The sequence below is a fragment of the Panthera pardus genome, unplaced genomic scaffold (assembly GCF_024362965.1).
Source record: "Panthera pardus isolate Hobbes unplaced genomic scaffold, ASM2436296v1 HiC_scaffold_12, whole genome shotgun sequence".
Lineage (NCBI taxonomy): Eukaryota > Metazoa > Chordata > Mammalia > Carnivora > Felidae > Panthera > Panthera pardus.
The window spans coordinates 108,171,651-108,190,482 of NW_026526677.1; the positions used below are offsets into that span (position 1 = coordinate 108,171,651).

The 18,832-nt window shown below is 43.0% G+C and overlaps 1 protein-coding gene across 1 annotated transcript in view; it reads right to left on the reverse strand.

The window, feature by feature from the left end:
* The window catches only part of ATM (ATM serine/threonine kinase), a 131,709-nt gene that overhangs the window by 24,963 nt on the left and 87,914 nt on the right, over positions 1–18,832 (reverse strand). Inside the window, 11 exon segments of the mRNA XM_019469253.2 lie at positions 180–387; positions 1,147–1,364; positions 2,098–2,211; positions 3,575–3,742; positions 4,207–4,441; positions 12,228–12,347; positions 13,572–13,676; positions 15,329–15,432; positions 15,434–15,478; positions 16,179–16,281; positions 16,381–16,469. Coding sequence (XP_019324798.2) covers positions 180–387; positions 1,147–1,364; positions 2,098–2,211; positions 3,575–3,742; positions 4,207–4,441; positions 12,228–12,347; positions 13,572–13,676; positions 15,329–15,432; positions 15,434–15,478; positions 16,179–16,281; positions 16,381–16,469 — 1,509 coding nt within the window.

Sequence of the window (18,832 nt, forward strand, 5' to 3'; positions counted from 1 at the left end):
CCTAAAGGCTCTCGTCTCCGCATAAACCTGCATCATGAGAGCTGATCAAGTACGCAGGAGTAGAGCACCGAACCAGATGGCAGGGATACAAAGAATACACAAAATCAGTAACACTGGCAGGCTCTTGTCTAAGCTTTTCAAGCGCAGGCTAGAATCTGGGGTTTACAAAGACGACTTGCCTTCATCATGCCATTGACTTCAGAAACTCCAGAATTTTCAAGCCAGAGAGAACAAAGACGGAATATCCACATATCATGCGCTTCTCCACTCAATAAGCAACTGATGTAATTTTCAACTGCTTTACATAAGAACCGCTTACGATCCTCTTTCAGGGCACGGAGCGCACACTCATCCAGCTCCAGCTCTCGCTGCACCTTTATCGTGTATCTTGTGTTGGATAATTAAAGGAAGATGCAAAATCCATCAGAACGTATAGAACTACATCATACATGATATACAACATAAATGAAAAGTCAACTGTCCATCCTAGGAGAAAAAGCAAAATTCTAAAAATTATAAGGGAACAAACTTAGTATCTCAAAGTAAGTCTGGGCAATTCAAAAGTCATTGTAGGGGCGCCTGGGTAGCTCAGTTGGTTAAACGTCCAACTCTTGATTTCGGCTCAGGTCATGATCTCACAGTTTGTGAGATCAGCCCCATGTCGTGATCTGCGTGGAGCCTGCTTAGGATTCTCTCTTTCCCTCTTTCTCTCTCTCTCTCTCTCTCTCTCTCTCTGCCCCTCCCCACTTGTGAGCACACACGCTCTCTCTCAAAAATAAAAGTAAACATCAAAAGCCATCCTAGGCAACCAGGGGCCAAGTGGACTCTACTCAAGATACCTACTTAACTTTATTCTCTCCTTTCACTATCCTGTTCAGACAAAAGGGACGCATGAAGAAAGGGTTTAAAAAACACACACACATCAGAATAGATAACTCTTCCATATTTAATTTCACCACCTATCTCCTTTTCACTATGATACCAACAAACCCAAAAAGCAAAACAAAAAGCTAACATCCATACAGTCTACAATGAGCTTAGAACCACAGTGCGCAATCACGCCCCGGTTCTGTACATCTTGTCTATACATACAGTCACTGCATTTCTGTGCATCTTGTCACTTATCACTGGTGGACATGTAGTTACCTGGTGGTCTGAATTTTATGCTCCCTAAGAAGGCCCACTTCCTCTTTGGCCCTTTTCAGGAGAGCCTGCTTGTTTTCAAATTCTGATGATTTCATGTAGTTTTCAATTCTCTGGTACTGCGTATCCGAGAACCGTGCTAATGAGAGAAATGCCTTCATTTTTCCATTTCTAAGCTCATCACTGCTTTCTCCGTCATAATTTCCAGCAACTTCCACTGCCTTCAAGAAAACACAATAACTTATGTTATTTACACAGATCCTAAACGTATCTAAAGAACCACTTAAAAAGACAGTCACAGTAAAGTTCAATTTATACATATTTTTATGGATAAGCTAAATTATATGAAGCACAGTATTTTGAATTTTCAAACAACTTTGACAGTGTAGAAATAACCAAAACAGCTAATATTTTAACAAACTGTAGAAAACAAAGGGCTTCATAAAATTTAAAGACGGTCATATTATACTTTTCATGCTATACTTATTTATAGTGAGATAGCTACTTCCAAAATTAATTAAACTACAGGAATAAGGGGAGAAACAAGAGGGAGAGAGGGGCCGGAGCACAAAGTCCTGATCCTGTTTGCAAGGCGGTTGGGTTACAAGTGCACAGTCAAGACTAACTTGCATGTTCCTTAATCAGCTCTTCTTGTAGATAAGTAAATGGAGAAATGACCAGAAACAACTTCAGAGAGTAGGTGGTGTGTGTGTTGGGGGGGGGGGGGGGGGGGGGAACTGAGGGAAGACACATCTGGGCTTCCTTTCAAAACAGGGTCCTTCTTTTTTACCACTGTTTCATCCTGCCCTAAAAATTACATGGAGCTGCTATAGTAATAAATACTCCAAAACTGAAATCTTCCTTTTATTTGCTTTTGAAATGCACATGGCCTTGATGAAAGATCAAGCGTACTCATGCTGAACAGCTCTCCTAAGGGTTGTGAGAAAACCTTACCTTTTCCAGGTAGGTCTGCATGATGACCGCAGGGTTTTCTAAGCAAGTTTCCGCCAACCAGGTGCCGCAAACCCTCAGACATTCTGTGTACAGAAGTCTTAGGCTGGGATCATTCTGTATATGAAAAGCAAAATCTTAAAATGTAATTCACTATCATGACTATGCGAAGGTATCTTCCGTGTAGGGGAAAAAAGCAGGTTAAGAATATTTTTCCTCGTATATGCCAGGCACTTTAGCAAGGCTTGATTTCTGTATGTTACCTCATCTCATCCCCACAAGAACCCTGTGAGGCGAGGACTCTATTACCCTTCATCTGCAGAGTGCAGTGGCAGTACGGACATACAGAGGGGGCAGGTAACTCAAGCCAGGCTGATCCCGGGCCCCACTTGTTAAGCAACGTGTAAACATCATACTGTATCAGCTCCCGGAGCTCTGGTATAATGGTAAAACTCTTTAGGATGAGGATGTCCTAAAGTGCCCAATACCGGAAAGGCAGGTGCGTGTCAGAAGGAGAGCACTGTGGCCACACCTGCAAACACCACACGACTCCCGCAAACACCTCTACTGTGCCCATAATACGCTGGAGAGACAGCTACAGAGGCACACAGATTTCCAGTAACCAGTGGGTCATGTTAAATAAAATATGAGACATTCTTTTTCCTAAGTACGAAGACTGACAACTTAATTGTTCCAACTTGCTTCCTTTTTAAACTTTGGTTCTCTCACACATTTCCTCTTCCATTTCTTTATTTTGAATTTATAGTAGCTATTTCTTCCCCCTCCACCTCCTGTACTGGCTATTTCATGTTTGTTTCCATCATACTCTTCTCGAATTCCATATAAAGTTTAAAAAAAAATGCTTAACACTGGGTTAAATCAAATAAATCTACCACAAGATGGACTAACAGAATTATTGTAAAGAGAAACTAAAATTAGTATTTCTAAACTTCTTTACAAATAGTAATTTTCCAGTCTCCTTTTTATACTTTCTTGTTCATAGATAAGCAACTTTCAAGGCTTTAATAAAACTGTGGACTTATTAAAAATATTTTAGGGGGCACCTCAGTGGCTCAGTCGGTTGAGCATCTGACTTGATTTCGGCTCAGGTCATAATCCCAAAGTCGTGGGATCAAACCTCCTGTTGCGCTCCACACTGAGCATGGAGCCTGCTTAAGATTCTCTCTCTCAGGGCGCCTGGGTGGCTCAGTCAGTTAAGCGTCCGACTTTGGCTCAGGTCATGATCTCACGGTTCGTGAGTTTGTGCCCCGCATTGGGCTCTGTGCTGACAACCCAGAGCCTGGAGCCTGCTTTGGATTCTGTGTCTCCCTCTCTCCCTGCCCCTCCTCCGCTGATGCTCTATCTCTACCTCAAAAATAAACAAACATTTAAAAAATTAAAAATATATCTATTTTAAAGCTCAGTGGTTGCTTTACAACAGTAAAATACTAATTCAGCCAATTAAAAAAAACCAGTAAACCTCTGCACCACTGGAGTCCAGCTTCTTGATCATCTGCTTGAGGACACTCAGGGCGAGACTCTGCTCGTTTCTTGCCCAAAATACTTGGGCCTCCTCCAGCTGCCACTCGGAGACTCCACGACCAGGTGGGTTGTACTGTTTAATGTGAAATATTGCCCGTTCAGGGAGCTGAAATGAAAACGACATATGGGAATAAATACCATTACTGTTACTACTGCTAGCACGAATCATGGAAGCAGTAACTCCCATCACTGACGACTGTTTGTCAGGACGGTCTCAAGTACATCTGTGCCTGCCTCCCTCAGCCCGGCATCCATCTGATTCTCTCACAAATACATACATATAGATGTATGCATGCGTGCAGTATATAAGACCACTGAATTGTTATCAATATAGTCAGTTAGGTATCTTCTCATTTCAGAACCATGAGACTGAGGCTTAGAGAAGTACCCTGTCCAAGGCTTGAACTCAGGTCTGATGCCAAAACGGGAAATCTTGAACAATTATCCTAAGCAATATTTTTACAGCAATCTGTTTCTCGGTGACGCTTCTGTTTTACTCGTGCTTTCCATTTTCTGGGTCATAAAAGAAAAAGTCATAGGGTGAGACGACATCATTTTAAATCTTATTACCTGAGTGTTCTTAAAAGTTCGGGCCAGTATGGAGAGTTCTACAAGGTGCGTGGTGAGAATATCCTTAAAACATTCTCTCTGGGAGTTTTCCATTTCCTTTTCCATCAAGATCTCCAAAATGACTGTGCGGAGAGCCATGATGGGCTCCTGAAAACTAAAGTCACTGTCTTTGAGAAGCTGGGAGTGTTTCCGCCACTTAGCGTAGACTTCGGAGGGCTGCCTACCGGGGACCGATCTGAAAGCAACATCACAGAAGCCACGTAAGCAAGAGAAATTGAAGGACAAAAATGCTACCACACAGCTTCTGCATTTAAGATAAAACACAAAGGAGTTTTGACAGTAATGACACGAGAGCTTAAAAAGGATACAAAGTAAGCACCAAAGTTCATAAAACTACAAAACCAGCAGACTTGTGAGGGTCAGCACAGGGGCTACAGATGATGAATGTTTTTAAAGATTTTCTTAAAAATACTCTTAAAGCTCACAAAAAGCAGCATTTCTAAGTATATATTCTTCTGAAACGAGAACACCTTCATGAAGCTTGGTGTCAGAACGCCGACACCTCTAGTCCCGCTTCAACGTTCCCTGTGGCAAAAGGCGGCATGTGAGCAAGGAAAGGGAACAGATGTATTAATTTCTGCTGTGCCCAAGTGGGTGCAGGGGAGGACTCTATGCATAATTACAGCTGCTAAAGAAATCACAATTCAGGGGGAGAAATGCTGGTAGCCGGCAAAGGTCTCACTCCCCAACATTATTGATTAAAGGAAGAGAAAATGCATATTGTGCAATTAGTTTACATGAAAAGGATGCTTCCCACACGGTCACACTAAGCAATACCGTCCAATCCTTGAGGGCCACTGTACTGACAGGAATCAAGATGAAGAAGGGACAGTAAGAAGATGACAAGATGGTGACTAGGAAATGAAAGCTCCTTCAGGAAGCTTCCAGATGGGAGGGGCCAACATGGCAGAGAAGTAAGGGGATCCAAAGTTCCCTCCTCTGTGAAACAAAGCAGTGTTGAAACTAAAAGACTTTGAATTCTGAGAGTCCGGGAGGAAAAGAGACAGTCGCTTCCAGGGACCCACAGGGACAACCTGACTGCCGTAAATGCATGATTCTGAACTGGGAGAGATGAAACGAACGGAGGAGAGGGATTCCCTTCTGCAGAGACACAAAGAGAAGAGAAAGTGCAGCTGAGGAAGCATAGCACTGTATCTGGACAAGAGAAAAACCTCAAACCAGGACGGAGAAAAAGCCCATCTCTAACTGCAGGGCTTGCTCCGGGCTGGGCCAGGACTGGGCCAGCTGTCCGGATCACGCGACTGGGCAGGAGGGGAGCCAGCCCCAGGCTCGGGGACTAGGTCGCGGGTGCAGTCCGCAGTAGGAGACAGCGATCCCCTCCCTGGAGTGCTGCGGGAAAGGGCAAAGCCTGCTGCGCCTGCCGGTCGGGGACCACATATCCGGCAGCAGGGAAGGGTGCTTCCCCAGTACCCGGGCGCAAGGAGCGGGAGTTTGAGTCCCAGCCAAGCCCCAGGCATGGGAATCGGTGGAGCAGGACAAACCGCCTAATCTGCGTCCTCATTTGTGTCCGTGGCACAGTGAGGACGGCTCGAACAGAGTGGTTTGGAACACCAGGTCTGTGAAGAAGAGACTTGGGGTTGCCATCACCACCAAGGGGGCAGTTCAGCTCACAGACGGCAGGGCCCACAGCGGAGGCGGGACCCGCCTACACCAAACCACACCCCTCCGCGCCGCGTGCTGTGTATCTACGGGAACAGGATTGGCGCTGAGCAACCGGACGCCCCCTCGTCCAGACCTGAGCTGCTGCATTGCCTGGATTAATTCTCGGATAATTCTAATTATAGACATATATTCTTCCTTCCTTTTCTTCTTTTTCTCTCTTCCCTCCTCTAGTCTGGTTACTCTGGTTGCTGCTTTGTTTAAGCAGACATATTTAATCCATTTTCTTGATACATGTTCCACACCTCCTTCTTAATTCTCCATTCTCTCTCTCTGGTTTAAGCTGTATAGTTTCTCTGTCTGGATAACTTTATTTTCTTTTCTTTTCCCCCACTTCCTTCTTTATTTTCCCTTCTCTCTCTCTGGATTAAGCCATAGAGTTTCTCTGCCTGGTCAATTTTTATTTTTTCTTTCTCCCCGGCCCCTGTCATTTCTCTCTCCGAATGGGATAAGGCCTCTTCCAACAGCACTGCCTCCACCCTATGGGTACTTGCAGCTGGTGTTTCTGTTTCTGGCTTTTCGTCTGTTCGCGTGTTTTTGTTTTCTGAGTTTTGTTTGTTTTCCTTTCCAGGGCTACTTGAATGAACAAATCAAAGCACACTTAGTGGAGGGTTCAAAACACCACTACGGTAGGGAGATTTAGAATTTAGAATAATAGTCATAATACTAATCGCTGAATGGCGCGCCTGAGTGGCTCAGTCGGTTGAGTGTCCGACTTCAGCTCAGGTCATAATCTCACAGTTCGTGAGTTCGAGCCCTGCATCGGGCTCCGTGCTGACAGCTCAGGGCCTGGAGCCTGCTTCGGACTCTGTGTCTCCCTCTCTCTCTGCTCCTCTCCTGCTCACACGCTGTCTCTATCTCTCAAAAATAAATAAAGATTAAAAAAAATTAAAAAAAAAAAAAGATTAACAGCTGGACTTGAAAAAAGCATAGAAGACAGCAGAGAATCTACTGCTGTAGAGATCAAGGAACTAAAAAATAGTAATGATGAATTTAAAAATGCTGTAAATGAGGTGCAAAATAAACTAGAGGCAGTCACAGAAAGAACTGAAGAGGCAGAGGGGAGAATTAGAGAACTAAGTGACTCAATGAAACAGAACAACATCCGTATCTTGGGAATTCCAGAAGAAGAAGATAGAGAAAAGGGCCCAAGGTGTGCTTGAAAAAATCACAGTTGATAACTTCCCCAATCTGGGGAAGGAAACAGACATTGAAATCCAGGAGGCACAGAGAACTCCCTTCAGACGTAACTTGAATCGATCTTCTGCACAACATATCACAGCAAAACTGGCAAAATACAAAGATAAAGAGAATTCTGAAAGCAGCTAGAGATAAACACACCTTAACCTACAAGGGTAGACATATAAGGGTAGTAGCTGACCTATCTACTGAAACTTGGCAGGCCAGAAAGGAATGGCAGGAAATTTTCAATGTGATGAATATGAAAAACATGCAGCCAAGAATCCTTTATCCAGCAAGCCTGTCATTCAGAATAGAAGAGATCAAGGTTTTCCTAAACAAAACTGAAGGAATTCATCACCACTAAACCAGACGCACAAGAGATCCTAAGGGGGACCAAAAAGCATCAGAAACATCACTAGAAGCATGAAACCTACAGACAAGACAATGGCTCTAAACCCTTATCTTTCAATAAGAACACTGAATATAAATGGACTAAATGCTCCAATCAAAAGACACAGGGTATCAGAATGGATACAAAAACAAGACCCATCTATTTGCTGTCTACAAGAGACCCATTTTAGACCTGAGGACACCTTCAGATTGAAAATGAGGGGATGGAGAACCATCTCTCATGCTACTGGAAGTGAAAGAAAGTTGGAGTAGCCATACTTGTATCAGACGAACTAGATTTTAAACTAAAGACAGTAACAAGAGATGAAGAGGGGCATTATATAATAATTACGAGGTCTATCCATCAGGAAGAGCTAACAATTATAAATGTCTATGTGCCGAATATGGGAGCCCCCAAATACATAAAACAATTATTTACAAACATAAGCGATCTTATTGGTAAGAATTGCAGGGGACTTTAATACTCCACTTACAACAATGGAAAGATCATCTAGACAGAAAATCAATAAAGAAACAATGGCCCTGAATGATACACTGGACCAGATGGACTTGACAGATATATTTAGAACTTTTCATCCAAAAACAGCAGAATATACCTTCTTCTCGAGTGCACATGTAACATTCTCCAACATAGATCACATACTGAGCCACAAAAAACCCTCAATAAATACAAAAGAATTGAGATCATACCATGCACACTTTCAGATCACAATGCTATGAAACTTGAAATCAACCACAGGAAAAAGTTTGGAAAACCTCCAAATGCATGGAGGTTAAAGAACATCCTACTAAAAAACAAATGGGTCAATCAGACAATTAAAGAAGAAATTAAAAAATGTATGGAAACAGGGGCGCCTGGGTGGCGCAGTCGGTTAAGCGTCCGACTTCAGCCAGGTCACGATCTCGCGGTCCGTGAGTTCGAGCCCCGCGTCAGGCTCTGGGCTGATGGCTCGGAGCCTGGAGCCTGTTTCCGATTCTGTGTCTCCCTCTCTCTCTCTGCCCCTCCCCCATTCATGCTCTGTCTCTCTCTCTGTCCCAAAAATAAATAAAAAACGTTGAAAAAAAAAAAAATTTAAAAAAAAAAATGTATGGAAACAAATGAAAATGAAAACACAACAATCCAAACCCTCTGGGATGCAGCAAAGGCAATTCTAAGGGGGAAATACATTGCAATCCAGGCCTATCTCAAGAAACAAGAAAAATCCCAAATACGAAATCTAACAGCACACCTAAAGGAACTAGAAGCAGAACAGCAAAGAAACCCCATACCCAGCAGAAAAAAAGGAATAATAAAGATCAGAGCAGAAATAAATAATGTAGAATTCAAAAAAACAGAACAGATCAATGAAACTAAGAATTGGTTTTTTGAAAAAAATAAACAAAATTGATAAACCTCTAGCCAGGTTTCTCAAAAAAAGAGAAAGGACCCAAATAGATAAAATAACAAATGAAAATGGATATATCACAACCAATCCTTCAGAAATACAAGCAATTATCAGGGAATACTATGAAAAATTATATGCCAACAAACTGGACAACCTGGAAGAAATGGACAAATTCCTAGATACCCACACACTACCAAAACTCAAATGGGAAGAAATAGAAAATCTGAACAGACCCATAACTAGTGAAGAAATTGAAAGTTATCAAAAATCTCCCAACAAATAAGAGTCCTGGACAAGATGGCTAGTCCCAGGGAATTCTACCAGACATTTAAAGCAGAGTTAATACTTATCCTTCTCAAGCTGTTCCAAAAAACAGAAATGGAAGGAAAACTTCCAGATTCATTTTATGAAGCCAGCATTATCTTGATTCCTAAACCAGACAGAGACCTCATAAAAAAGGAGAACTATAGGCCAATATCCCTGATGAACATGGATGCAAAAATTCTCAAGATACTAGCAAATCAAATTCAATAGCATATACAAAGAATTATTCACCATGATCAAGTGGGATTCATTCCTGGGCTGCAGGGCTGGTTCAATACTCACAAATCAATCAGTGTGATTCATCACATTAATAAAAGAAAGGATAAGAACCATATGATCCTGTCAATAGATGGAGAAAAAGCATTTGACAAAATACAACATCCTTTCTTAATAAAAACCCTCAAGAAAGTTGGGATAGAAGGAACATACTTAAACATCATAAAAGCCATATATGAAAGGCCCACAGCTAATATCATCCTCAACGGGGAAAAACGGAGAGCTTTCCCCCTGAGATCAGGAACACGACAGGGATGTCCACTCTCACCACTGTTGTTTCACATAGCACTGGAAGTCCTAGTATCAGCAGACAACAAAATGAAATAAAAGGCATCAAAATTGCCAAAGAAGGAAAACTTTTTTTTGCAGATGACATGATACTCTACAGGGAAAACCCGAAAGAGTCCACCAAAAGACTCCTAGAACTAATACATGAATTCAGCAAAGTTACAGGGTACAAAATCAATGTACAGAAATTGGTTGCATTTTTATACACCAATAATGAAGCAACAGAAAGAGAAATAAAGAAATGGATCCCATTTACAATTGCACCAAGAACCATAAAATATCTATGAATAAATCTAACCAAAGATGTAAAAGACCTGTATGCTGAAAACCATAGAAAGCTTATGAAGGAAACTGAAGAAGACACAAAGAAATGGAAAAATATTCCATGCTCCTGGATTGGAAGAATAAATCTTGTTAAAATGTCAATACTACCCAAAGCAATCTACACATTCAATGCAATCCCAATCAAAATTGCACCAGCATTCTTCTCAAAGCTAGAACAAACAATCCTAACATTTGTATGGAGCCACAAAAGACCCCAAATAGCCAAAGTAATACTGAAGAAGAAAACCAAAGCAGGAGGCATCACAATCCCAGACTTTAGCCTCTACTACAAAGCTGCCATCATCAAGACAGTATGCTACTGGCACGAAAACAGACACATAGACCAGTGGAATAGAATAGAGAACCCAGAACTGGACCCATAAACGTATGCCCAACAAATATTTGGCAAAGCAGGAAAGAGTATCCAATGGAAAAAAGATAGTCTCTTCAGCAAATGGTGCTGGGAGAACTGGACAGCAACATGCAGGAGAATGAAACTAGACCACTTTCTTATACCATACACGAAAATAAAATGGATGAAAGACCTAAAGGTGAGACAGGAAACCATCAAAACCCTAGAGGAGAAAGCAGGCAACAACCTCTTTGACCTAAGCAGGAGCAATTTCTTACTTACTTGACACTTCCAAAGGCAAGGAGATTAAAAGCAAAAATGAACTACCGGGACCTCACCAAGATAAAAAGCTTCTGCACTGGAAAGGAAACAATCAACAAAACTAACAGGCAACCATGGAATGGGAAAAGATATCTGCAAATGACATATCGGATAAATGGCTAGTATCCAAAATCTATAAAGAACTCACCAAACTCCACACCCAAAAAACAAATAATCCAGTGAAGAAATGGGCAGAAGACCAGAATAGACACTTTTCCAATGAAGACATCCACATGGCCAACAGACACATGAAACAATGCTCAACGTCATTCATCTTCAGGGAAATATAAATCAAAGCCACACTGGGATACCACCTCACACTGGTCAGAGTGGCTAAAATGAACAAGTCAGGAGACTATAGATTCTGGCAAGGATGTGGAGAAATGGGAACCCTCTTGCACTGTTGATGGGAATGCAAACTGGTGCAGCCGCTCTGGAAAACTGTGTGGAGGTTCCGGAAAAAATTAAAAATAGATCTACCCTATGACCCAGCAGTAGCACTGCTAGGAATTTACCCCAGGGATACAGGAGTGCTGATGCATAGGGGCACTTGTACCCCAATGTTTATAGCAGCACTTTCAACAATAGCCAAACTACAGAAAGAGCCTAAATGTCCATCAACTGAGGAATGGATAAAGAGGATGCGGTTTATATATACAAGGAATACTCCTTGGCAATAAGAAAGAATGAAATCATGCCATTTGCAGCAACGTGGATGGAACTGGAAGGTATTATGCTGAGTGAAATACATCAGTCAGAGAAGGATAGATTATCATGTTTTCACTCATATGGGGATCTTGAGAAACTGAACAGACCGGGGGGAAGGGAAGGGGAAAATATAAAATAGGTACAAACAGAGAGGGAGGGAGGCAAACCACAAGAGACTACTAAATACAGAGAAGAAACTAAGGGTGGATGGGGGGGTAGGAGAGAGGGAAAATGGGTGATGGGCACTGAGGAGGGCACTTATTGGGATGAGCACTGGGTGTTGTATGTAAGCCAATCTGACAATAAATTATATTCATTAAAAAAAAAAAAAGTATGCTTCTAGTACAGCATGGCAGCATAGACCTAAAACAACACCAATGCCAACACAGTGCTGAAGACAGAATGGCCGATCACGTGCTATGGCGAAAAAAACCGTGGAAAAGCAATTTTACCTGGGGTAGGAAGGGGGAAAGCTGTGAATCAGCACAATGATGCTAAATTTTAAAAACCGGAATTTTTACAGTAAATATTTTTGAAAATGTTTCAGCGGTCAGCGCTCACCTCCCGTCTCAGTTCCCTGGTCAGCGCTCACCTCCTGTCTCAGTCCTCCGGTCAAGGCTCACCCTCTGTCTTAGTTCTCTGGTCAGGGCTCACTGCACACAGCAGACCTGCCCTCAGGGGAGAGGCACAGCATCGCAGGAACCACATACCTGGAGAAAAGCTCCCCGATGTTTTCGAGCTCTCCAATGGCCTGCAGCCTGCCGAGGGTGGGGTAGAGCGAGTACACGGACTCGAGGCTGCCCCTACACAGCTCCTCCACTTCTCTCACCCTGGGGGCAAAAGACAAGACGCTTGGGACACGAAGAGGCTTGCAGAAAGATCAAAGTTCGAATCTGTGGATACAGAGTTGCTTTGCTGGCTGTGCTGTTGACCTCATGCTGTGGAGGCCCCAGCATCCTGCGGCAGAAACACCATCCTCGCACGGACCTGTACTGCAACCCGGCCCTAAGCCGCAGGCTGTCTAACCTGCACTCCCCTGCACCTAGGTTTCTTCGCTTTCAGAATTCTTCTGAACATTAGAGAATACACATAGAAAGAGCCTAACAAAATGGCCAGCACATAATAAGCACCAAAATAGCAGCAAATATTTTTGTAACCAAATACAGGATTTAACAGGTCACTAACTACTGTTAAATAAATAGTATGTTACCTGTGTTTAACCTGTTATAGTTAAGTACCTTCTGGTGTATTACCTCATTGCGCCTCATAACAAGCCTAAGTATTGGTAAGTACTAACCACAGTCAGCACTTAACAAAAAGAACACCAGTGCTAAGAGGTAAATGCCATACAACTACCAACGGAGGCGAGGTTACAACTCTTGAGACACAGAGGCCCAGGAACGGGACAGAGGGGTGGGAATCTCGTTCTCGAGGGCTGTACATAAAGAGCTGATCTGGTACCAAAGGGAATTTTTTTTTTTTTAAGGAAAGAACAGATTTGAACCACATGAACAAGGAAAAAGATCTTATCAGAAAAAAAGAATGTAACAATTTATGTAAGCACCTAACATGAGCAAGCTCCTCCATCTAAAACAAAAAATAAAAAGGTACTATTATAGAGTGTGTGTGTGTGACACACACGTATTTGTGTGACAAATACGAATAGAGAATTCTCTCATATAAAACTGCTGAAACACAGAGAATGCCCTTCCAAGATACGGAAAACACCCACAGTTCCTATTAAAAACATTCCTGCAGAAGATAAAACTCATCTGAGCACTTACTTCTCAGATGTACATAAGCTACAAAATTGTTACAGGATTTCGCCTCCCCCTTCTGCACTGTTTGAATCCCAACAGTGACTGGCATGATTTATTCCACAGCGAAGGTGTTGCCTGACAAGAGGGTGGGAATGACGAAGACACAACCTGACCAAAGCCACCAAGTCCTTACCCTTCAGCAGTGCAAATCCGCATGCTGAAATTACTCATCAAGTTTTCAGAAAAGCAGCCATGACACTAAATGTTAAAATACAGTAACTCTTTTTACAATACCTGGCATATTTGAGACTTTCATAAAATGTGGAGAATTCTCTATCTCTCAGAGACTGTAGAGCATTGTACACGGATTCATGGTAACTGGTTCCCTCCATTCCTTTACTGAGATAATTAAAACATAGAGAAAAAATATATTTAAAAACAAAAAGTCTTAAAATGTACAGGTATATACAATATAATTGCACCAAAAAAACAAAATTTGACAACTAAAATTAAGGCGTCTCCATTTCAAAGAATGCATTTCTAGAAATTCTGGCAAGAAATACAAAGAATCTTGTGGATCATTTAAATTATTCAAGCAGAAAAAAGTGTATTTCTCAGCTCTTGTGCCTGGTTCTAATTCTCACTTATTCAGCAAACACCGACTATGGGCCAGGGGGCACCAGGCTCCAAAGCCGGGGCAGAGCGGGGGGAAGGGGGTCCATGACTGGACAGGTCAGATAAGGTCGCCATTCCCATGGAGTTCATGTTGTGGTTCAGAGAAGATGGACAATAAATAAGCCAGACGCTGACAAGGAACGTGCAGAGAATTAAAACGGTAACAAAAGAGAAGGACCGGGTGGCAACTTGAGATGGATGGTCAGGGAATGTCTGAGACATGACACTGTCCTACTAGAATCTGCATGACGAGAAGCCACACCCGGGGCAACAGGGGCAACAGGCAGCAGATACATTCAAGGCCTTTACGTACCAACAGCCTGGTGTGCAGGAAGAACACAGAGAAAGCCCACGTGCCTGAAATACAGCAGGCAGCGGGAACAGTATACGGTGACTTAGAGAGGAAGCAAGAGTAAATGCTATAAAAATATGAAAGCGTATCTCTCTAATCATATGGCAATCTAACAGTCTGAAATCTGAAAGACACTCCAATTGATGAAATTTTTTTCTGTGAAGGCAATTAAACATACAATTAATATGGTTTCATTTTTTGGTGCCTATGTCATCAAAAGACTTTTTACATAAATGAGAAATCTTTTCTAAGATCAGGTGTTTGGCTTTCCATTCGGAGCAAATGGTGATGTTACATACAGGGCTACAAACGGTATCTTCCCATGTTCCGGGATTAGCAGTATTTTTTCATGAAAGAAAATATCCCATCGCTAAAGATAAGCAGTCTTAGGAGTGCTGTCCAGCCATGACGGTGCTACCTGAATACCGCAGGGACTGGGAAGCGGAAAGGCTATACTTCTCTTTGGGTTCATAAACAATCAATGAGAAGATTCTCAGGAGAAAATACATTTTACATTTCTATTTTCAAGTATGTCTGGCAGCAGGCCGGGGGGTGGGGGGGGGGGGGGGCGGGGAGGGATGCCCTGATGGAATTAGAGGGTGTAACTCAACCCAGATACGTGAACTGCTTACTGCTGTCATGTTTAAGCCACTCGGGCATCTCTATAGCCTGCAGCATGTACAAAACACGAGAAACCCCCCAACTCTTGTTATGCTCACAGAGTAAGTCTAAAAACAGTTCGTTATAGGGGTGCCTGGGCGGCTCAGTCCGTTAAGCATCTGACTCCTGATTTTGAGTCAGGTCACAGTCTCACGGTTCATGAGTTCGAGCCCTGCGTCAGGCTCTGTACCGTCAGCACGAAGCCTGCTTAGGATTCTCTCTCCTTTTCCTTGTCTCTCTGCCCCTCCCCTGCTTATGCACGCTCTCTCTTTCCCTTTCTCTCACTCAAAATAAATATATAAACTTAAAAAAGAATAAAAACAGCTCATCAGTTACAACCAGAAGAAAATGTCCAAGCTCTTACTTGGCAGAAACACAGTGGTCCCACTGCATATTCCTCCACGCTGCTTGGTAACAGAGCTCCTGCAGCTCTGCACTCCACTCTTTATTTTCAAGGTCTAATCCTTTTTAAATAGACAGAAAGGATATGGCAGAGTCCCAAATTCTGCAGGGCCTAAGCAGGAGTTTAAAAAAAAAAAAAAAAAGTAGTCAAAGATAACAAAACTAGCGAAAAAATAATGGCCAAACATGAAAAGTAGGGGCGCCTGGGGGGCTCAGTCGGTTCAGCAACCAGCTTCAGCTCAGGTCATGATCTCATGGCTTGTGAGTTCAAGCCCCGCACTGAACTCTCCACCCTCAGGAGCCTGCTTCAGATCCTCTGTCTCTCTCTCTCTCTGCCCCCTCCCATGCTTGCTCTCTCTCTCTCTCTCTCTCAAAAATAAACATTAAAAAACAACAAAACATGAGAAGTAACTTTCACAACACCATCACTGAAAATCCCCAAGTACCATTTAGTTTGCTCTCCCCGAAACACAAAGACAGAGACTGAAGCCCGGCTGAGGGGCGCCAGCCAGCAGCACAGATGACAGCCTCCGGACCACCTGACATACAGACTACGAGCAAGAGTTTACGTGAGGCTTTCCACGGAAAGGATGTAATCCACGACCTGCCACGCTGCGTGCTAGTGAGAAATGTCTTCTGCTGGCTAACAAGACTGTGATCAACAAACCCACACCATCTTTCAGGTCAGCGACCCTCTGGGTTTTGACCCCAATGCCCGTGTCCAGAGTTTACGTGGCCGGCTGAAGACGCCACCCATGTACTGAAATCCCCTCACGCGACACAGGACTTCACCAGAGCAGAAGAGAACTCACCTGGATGATTCCTGCCTGGCGGGTGGATGAGGAGATTGCCGACTCAAGGTCATATGTCACCAGGGCTTTCCCCCACATGGCTTCATGCTCGTACGTTCGCAGCCTGTAATTACAGATTTCCAAGGTACCTCTGAGTTCTACCTGCGTGTGGCTCCTTCACAGACAGAATTACCATCCCGCCATCCAGAAGCACGGGTTTTACCTGGTAAGGGGCTGGAGCATCTTCCCCCCACCACAGCCGTACAGGCTATCTGGCTCTCCGATACTTCTATAGATTTCTAAGAGCAGATCCTAAAAACGGGGCAGCAACAAAAATTGGAGATGGGAAAAATACCGCTTTATGAATTCAACAAAATGGAAATTGTATCATTACCAACATGTCTCCCAACTACACATTATTGTCATAAACGTAAGAGATAGTGATATGGAAATGTATACCAAAGATGTGAATCGGCAACACAACGAACAGATCCCAGACAACAGAATGGCTCCCTGAAAAGAACTGATCACAATTTCATGCATTGAATAAGAAATCAACCCCAATTTATCAGGCTTTCAAACACATGCATAAGTAATCATTTAAATAAAAACAAAGAATCCTATCAACAGCTAAAAATGGACACAGGAAAATGACATCTGCAAAGTCTGACTCTTGGAAACTGAATGTAGTAAAAATAAAGGTCATGAACTTTTCTTTCAAAGAAAACTCAAAACTGAATTATGTTACAATTGGTAAAACACAGTAAGGATAAAGAAGCAGCTTGATGACTCCAATCTTTGTTGTAAAATGTACACAGAATGGATTCTGTTTAAAACCATCTCAGTAAAATAAAAATGAAAACAGAAAGACAACAGAAGATTGGAAAAACTAGAAACCTCTGCACAGAAAACCAATCAAGCAATTTTACTGCTTAATGGTGCTTGCTCTGGGAAATATTTACTAAATACAACTTCATGGATACTGGCATAAGTCTGTAATTCTAATTCTTTTTTTTTTTGTTACTGTTTATTTATTCTTGATAGCACAAGTGTGAGTTGGGGAGGGGCAGAGAGAGAGGGGGAGACAGAATCCAAAGCAGGCTCCAGGCTCTGAGCCAACAACACAGAGCCCAACGCAGGGCTCAAACCCACGAACTGTAAGAACATGACCTGAGCTGAAGTCGGACACTCAACCGACTGAGCCTCCCAGGCGCCCCTGCAGTTTGAATTCTAATTAAACTGTTTCTATTCATGAACGTGAAATTGAGCCCTTGGTGCTGGAATGTTCAGTACCCAGCTTAGCGCAGTAGCCAGCCTAGCACAGAAAATACTGCAAAAACTCAGCAAAAGAGGGTAAAACTATCAAAAAGCACAAATGGAAAAGAGAAAGGAGAATGGGATCAACAGTAGAGAACATACAAGACGCCAGGAGAGGCTGATGGTGCTAAGGGTTAGTGAAACATCAGAGAAGATGCTGAAAGGAAGGCGACCCCCACGCTAGTAACACAAAGTTCACAGGGCCCACGAGCAAGTGCTGCTTCTGGGAGGAGGTTAGTCTTTCACAAGTCCAGCTGTTAAGGAAAAAGAGGCCAGAAAGGGTGACAGAAGAGAGAAATGACTTATTTTTTTTTTTTTTTAATATTTATTTATTTTTGAGAGAGAGAGAGAGAGAGACAGACAGACAGACAGACAGAGACAGAGAGAGACAGAGAGTGAGCTGGACAGGGGCAGACAGGGAGACACAGAATCCAAAGCAGGCTCCAGGCTCTGAGCTGTCAGCAGAGAACCCGACGCAGGGCTTGAACCCACAGATTGCGAGATCATGACCTGCCGAAGTCGGACGCTTAACCAATTGAGCCAACCAGGCACCCCGGAAATGACTTTATTTTTAAGTAGGCTCCATGCCCAAAGTGGGGCCCGATCTCATGACCCTGAGATCAACAGTCACGAGCTCTACCAACTGAGCCAGCCACGCGCCCCTGCAGGGGAATGACTTGAACAGAAGTGTGACAACGTCTGGACACGTCCAGAGGGAGCAGAGCACAGTGAAGAGTAACTGCTCTGAGAAAGAACTCATAAACAACGAAGCACAGGAAGGACTGTGTTGACTAGAAGGAGAAAGTGTTTCTCCACTTTAACAACAGGAAAGGTTACACCGAGCGATGCAGGGGGATTTCGTGTTTGATGGGGAGATGTGCTGGGACTTCGTCTCTACCTCCCCGGTTTTCTTCGAGAAGCAGGAGGCAAGCTACAAGCAAAAGGGAAGAGACCAAGTGGAGAGGTAGAAACGGTCATTTCAGAGGACTGAGCCGACCAAAGAAATTCAGCGAGAATGGCCAACTTAGGAGTAGGCATGAAGAGATTTATAGAAGGGGTTCCTGGGGGGCTCAGTCGGTTAAGTGTCCAACTCTTTGTTTCAGCTCAGGTCACGACCTCATAGTTCATGGGATCGAGCCCTATGTTGGGCTCTGCACTGACGGTATGGAGCCTGTTTGGGATTCTCTCTCTTTCTCTAAATACATAAACATTAAAAAAAATTTATAGAAGGAATCGGCCCTGCGATGTGACATACAGTAAACAAGTAAACAAATGAATATATGATTACAAATGTTAAATTCTATAAAGAAAAGAAACAGGCTACTGTGGCAGAAAAATCTGTATGAGATAGGTGGTTT